The sequence below is a fragment of the Anomaloglossus baeobatrachus genome, chromosome 11 (assembly GCF_048569485.1).
Source record: "Anomaloglossus baeobatrachus isolate aAnoBae1 chromosome 11, aAnoBae1.hap1, whole genome shotgun sequence".
Taxonomy (NCBI): Eukaryota; Metazoa; Chordata; class Amphibia; order Anura; family Aromobatidae; genus Anomaloglossus; species Anomaloglossus baeobatrachus.
Window position 1 is genome coordinate 122,417,985 of NC_134363.1, and position 5,824 is coordinate 122,423,808.

Sequence of the window (5,824 nt, forward strand, 5' to 3'; positions counted from 1 at the left end):
GTGGAAAAACTCAAACAAGCATGAGCTCTTTGCAGATGTCATCCTTGGTGTGATCTAAAACCCAAGATCCCAGTGCTGCAACGCCTCCGTGCCCAAAATAACCAGTCAGTCTTGCACATAAGAGATTAATTAGGTATGTATGGTATATATTACAGTATATGTATTAAAATAGGAGTTGGGTTCATGTATCTTTGGACAGAAACAACATTTTTCACATTTTTGTTCTGTACATTACCATAATGGATCTTGAACAAAACAATTCAGATGCAGTTGAAGGTCAGACTTTCAGCTGTAATTCAGTGGGTTGGACAAAATGACTGCATAAAAATGTGAGGAACCAAAGTATTTTTTAAACACAATCCCATCATTTCAGGGGCTCAAAAGTAATTGGTCAAATTAAATATTTGGAAATAAAATGTTAATTTCTAATACTTGGTTGAAAACCCTTTGTTGGCAATGGCTGCCTGAACTCATGGACATCATCAGTCGCTGTGTTTCCTCCTTTTTAATACTCTGCCGGCCTTTACTGCAGGGGTTTTCACTTGCTGTTTGTTTGTGGGCCTTTCTGTCTGAAGTTTAGTCTTTAACAAGTGAAATGCGGCTCTATTGGGTTGAGATCAGGTAACTGACTCGGCCATTCAAGAACATTCAACTTCTTTGCTTTAATAAACTCCTGGGTTGTTTTGGCTTTATGTTTTGGGTCATTGTCCATCTGTATTATGAAACACCGACCAATCCGTTTGGCTGGATTTTGCTGGATTTGAGTACACAGTATGTCTCTGAAAACCCCCAAATCATCTGGCTGCTTCTGTCCTGTGTCACATCATCAATAAACACTAGTGATCCAGTGCCACTGCCAGCCACGCATGCCCAAGCCACCACAAAGCCTCCGCCATGTGTTACAGATGATGTGTATGCTTTGGATCATGAACTGTACCATGCTTTCTCCATATTTTTTTCTTTCTATCATTCTGGTAGAGGTTGATATTGGTATCATCTCTCCAAAGAATGTTCTTCTAGAACTGTGCTGATTTTTAAGATACTTTTTTTAGCAAAGTCCAATCTAGCCTTATTATTCTTGAGGCTTATGAGTGGCTTGCACTGTGCAGTAAACCCTCTGTATTTTCTTTCATGCAGTCTTCTTTTTATGGTATATTTATTGGATGTTGATACACCTATATTCTGGAGAGTGTTGGTCTCTTGGTTGGATGTTGTGAAGGGCTTTCTCTTCACTATGGTAATTATTCTGCGATCATCCACTACTGTTATCTTTCGTGGGGGTCCAAGTCTTCTTGAATTGTTGAGGTCACCAGTGCTTGCTTTCTTTCTTTCTTTCTTTCTTTCTTTCTCATGATGTACCAAACTTTAGATTTAGCCAGTCCTAATATTGTAGTAATTTCTCAGATATTTTTTCTGTTTTCGCAGAGGAAAGATGGCTTGTTTCACCTGCATGGAAAGCTTTTTTGACTACATGTTTACTTCATAGCAAAAACTTCAAAATGCAAGCACCACACCTCATATCAACTCTAATCCTTTTATGTGCTTAATTGATAATGAAATAATACATTAATTGCCCCTCCCGGCCTATAAAACGGCCAGGGAGTCAAATGTCCAGTTACTTTTGAGCCCTTTAAAACCAGGGTGGCACATGTAAAGGAGCTGAGACTCCTAAACCCTTCATCAAATTTTAATGTGAATACTCTCAAATGAAAGACTTTATGTCCATGTCAATTATATATATCAATAACTTAAATATGTTTTAGTAAACAGGTAAAAAAAAACAAATTTGTATCCGTGTCCAAATATATATGGACCCAACTGTATCTAAGCTGCACTAATAGTCATTAGGTGCCTTGGAGAAAGCTGAATGTCCCTTCATGAAGGTGGAAATTTTCATTCATATGACATGTAAAGAGGTGCTTTGAGTGGAATTCACCTTTGAAATAATTTTTGTTCATTTATAAAGACAATTGGTGGGACATATTGTATTTTTAACCATGGTGTCCTCACTACTACTGAGTCCCTCATCCTAGCCAGTGACATGTTACTTTAGTTGGCCTCCCATTTCTATAATATTGTAATATCCAAAATTTTAACCCTATGGCCCATCAGATTAACACTGTGATCTTGTTTCCATAGACTTTTTAATGGGATCTGAAAACAATACTTCTTCAGATGACTTTATCCTACTGGGATTCTCCGAGAGACCAATTATCTGTTCATTTTTAATCACTATGACATACATCATGGTTCTTATAGCTAATTTGTCTGTATTTAGTATCATCCAGATAGACAGCCATCTCCAGACTCCAATGTACTTTTTCTTGTGTTGCTTGTCCATCCTGGATGTGTGTTACTCTACGGTCACCCTTCCAGCTATGTTGGTAAATGCTGTAACAGGGAATAGGAAAATAACCTTCAGCTGGTGCTTTATCCAGCTTTATTTCTTTATCTGTGCTGGAGGTACTGAATGTCTTCTTCTGGCCGCCATGGCCTATGACCGATATATAGCCATATGTAACCCACTCCACTATATTCTACTTATGAACAAAAGGTTCTGCTCCTACGTTGTTGCAGGATGTTTCTTGATGGGTTTCATAAATTCCATGTTTCACACATTTATGACTTTGAACCTAACATTTTGTGGACCTCGTCATATCAACAATTTTCTCTGTGATGTGCTTCCGATGTTGGAAGCTGCTTGTAGTGACATATACAGTAGTCAGACATTCATACAAGTAGACACAGTGGTGCTTGGAGTAACCACATTTTTAGTTGTGATGATCTCCTATGCCCACATAATTTCTACCATATTGAAAATCCACTCTTCAGAGGGAAGACAGAAGGTTTTCTCCACGTGTTCCTCCCACCTCATTGTCATCACAGTTTTTTACATAACAGGTATTTTCAGCTACAATGGTCCAAAGTCTAGAGAATCTTTTACAGTTGGCCGAGTTTCATCCATTATCAACAGCGTGCTGCCTCCATTGGTGAACCCCGTTATATATTGCTTGAGAAATAAAGAGGTGAAGACAGCTCTAAAAAAGCAATTACTAGTGTTTGAAAATCGAAAAGCAAGAAAGACATAAGACTTGAAGTTCATATATTGCATGTGACCCTAACACATGCCACCAGTAAAAAGTCATTATTTAGTCGTAGTTGGAGGTGAACTTCCAGGCAGTTCCTATAGGAAGGTCCCCCATCTACCATGTGCTATTTACAGTATCGTGCTGTTGCCTTTTTTGCTGAAAAGGGTTAAGACAAAAAATACAGTAAAGCGTCTGTTACGGGGGGACTGGCAGATTAGGATAAAGGTGGTGAATATCCCAATCGCCAGTCGGGGTCTACCGTGCTCCAAGTTGGTAAAGGAGCTGCTGGCAGCCCAAAGGTCAGGCGGACAATGCAGAGCTGGGTGGCTCCGAAATAATATGAGCCTGATCCAAGTGCATCACTTGGACCAGGACTACTGTATTGTGAACCCTATTAACCTCACAGGGTCCACACATCCAAACCAGGAACACCCCTGTTAACATCACAGGAGTCCTGGGGTACACTGTCCGTGTGCGTAGGGGGAACACCAAGGACAGTCGGCATCGCAGCCCAATTAACTCCACTAGGCTGCTCAAGCAGTACTGGACGGTAGGAAGGAAGCACGATGCCTGACCCTGACATGCCGAGGTACAAATCTCGGCGTGACAGGCACTGGACACCTAACAATACCTTCGACTTCCAGAACAACTGGGTGTTACCGCAATATGGCTCTCTAATGTGTATGTGAAGACTGCGCCCCTCCATGCGGTCTCCAAGCCCTTTTACTACCTTGGGTCTACCCCAAACTCAGGGTGAGCCACAATGGCACCTCCAGGGTCAATAGCGGAGTGCCACATCATCAGTGACGTCACCAACAGCCTATGCAGAACCACCATGTCATTAATGACACAATGGTAGCACCGCCCCAAACACCCTACCAGTCATCATCTGATGACCAATGGTGGGGTGCCAGGTTATAGGGGTGAGCCTCTGCGAGCCAGTCTGGAGTGACCATATCAACAGGACACCTGATGCTATCCAACCTATCAGGGCCTGCCACCTCACAGTCATGCCCAGGGAGGTGCCTGAGCATGCTCAGTAGCCTGAACCACAGATTTTGTCTCAGATGTGCCTGAGCATGCTCAGTAGATACAACACAGGACTTGGACAAAGAACAGAGTCCAAGTACCTGAGCAAAGAGGCTTTTCGCACAAAGTGTGGGAGCATGCTCAGTAGCCTGAACTGAGGACTTTGCCTCAGGTATGGCACTATCAGGCTGAGCATGCTTACTAGGCGAAATACTGGACATTGACTCTGGCTGTGGAAAATCGGCACGCGCATGCGCCCTAGCCGCTTCTTCACACTTAGACGTGAAAGAAGAAGCAGCCAGCTGGACGACCGGAGGCACAGCCAAAAATAGCGGCCGGCGCCTGAGCGTAGCAGGAACTGCAGCAGGCGGCTTGCAGCTACGACAATGCCGATTTGTAACAGTAGCCCCCCCTCTAGTGCCCCCCCACTCGTATGGTTTGCAGTCGTCACAGGTACCACTGTGCGACGGGCAGGAGATAGAGCTATGCAGTGGGAGCCACAAAACACGCTCCACCGCACAATCTCTTTCTGACGACCACTCGATATGTGGGGAATGTCATTTCAGCCAAGGCATGCCCAGCAGAGTATCATCTGCACCCTTAGGGAGAACCAGAAAAGAAATGGTCTCCCTATGCCCAGATGACATGGCAAGGGTAATAGGCACCGTCCGGTGGTGAATTACCTTAGGTAAAAAGGACCCATCCACCACTCAGACTCTCACTTGCCTTGGCATTTGCACCAGTGGGATGGCATGCCGCTGAGAAAAAGAGGAGATAAAGTTATCCCCAGGCCCTGTGTCCACACGAGCACTTGTGGACCAGGTTGACCCCTTAAAGGATATGGACACATGAAACGTCACCCTAATTCGAACCTCCCACTCCCGAATCCAAGACTTCTTCCGAGCTGCACCAAACCTCTGGAATGCTCTACCCCAAGAAGTTAGGACAAATCACAACTTACTCAGCTTCAGACGCTCAATAAAAACGCATCTTTTTAGGGCGGCCTATCACACTCCCTAGCCAAACTAATTTCACCTAATCCCTCTACAACTTCTCAGAACATAACCCCAGGTCAAACTCCATGGCACCCAAATGCATCTCAAGGCTCTGGCCTATTGGTCCAGGAAGCCATTATCTATCCCCCATTTCCTTGAGATGGCTGGATTGTTATTGTAAATAAGCACTTATACCATGCCCTTCCCCCCATCTCATTGTAGATTGTAAGCTTTCATGAGCAGCGTTGCCTTTTTTCCCTTTAAATATTGTATCTTCTATAATTGTTACTTGTTTGTATATGTTTATGTATGATATGTATATGAGCCTCCTGAATTGTAAAGCGCTGCGGAATATGTTGGCGCTATAGAAATAAAGATTATTATTATTATTATTATTATTAATGGATGATGTCTGGTCCAGTCTGTCACCAGCTATGGTCCCCGATCGCGGTCACTTAGCCCGACGCTTTGGACAACAGTTGGCATAATGACCGAACTGCCCACAAGCGAAACAGGAAGTACCCTTGCGACTCGATGACCTAGCAGCACCAACCCTAAAGATGTCCATAGTGACAGGGACATCCTCTAAGGGAGGTGCAGAAGGAGAGACCACCACAGTAGCTGAATGACCCTCTGACCTGCGCTCCAGCTGACGTTCGGAGTTTTGCAAGTCAATGCAGGTAACCAGTGTCATTACGCCCTCAAGGGAGG

General features: G+C 43.7%; 1 protein-coding gene across 1 annotated transcript; it reads left to right on the plus strand.

Annotated features, from left to right (window-relative positions):
* Nucleotides 1-239: 239 nt before the first annotated feature.
* Nucleotides 240-3,089, plus strand: LOC142255836 (olfactory receptor 8B8-like). The gene is made up of 2 exons (XM_075327283.1): nt 240-276; nt 2,140-3,089. Exons 1-2 carry the CDS (start codon nt 240-242, stop codon nt 3,087-3,089), a joined length of 987 nt encoding a protein of 328 aa, XP_075183398.1.
* Nucleotides 3,090-5,824: the final 2,735 nt, after the last annotated feature.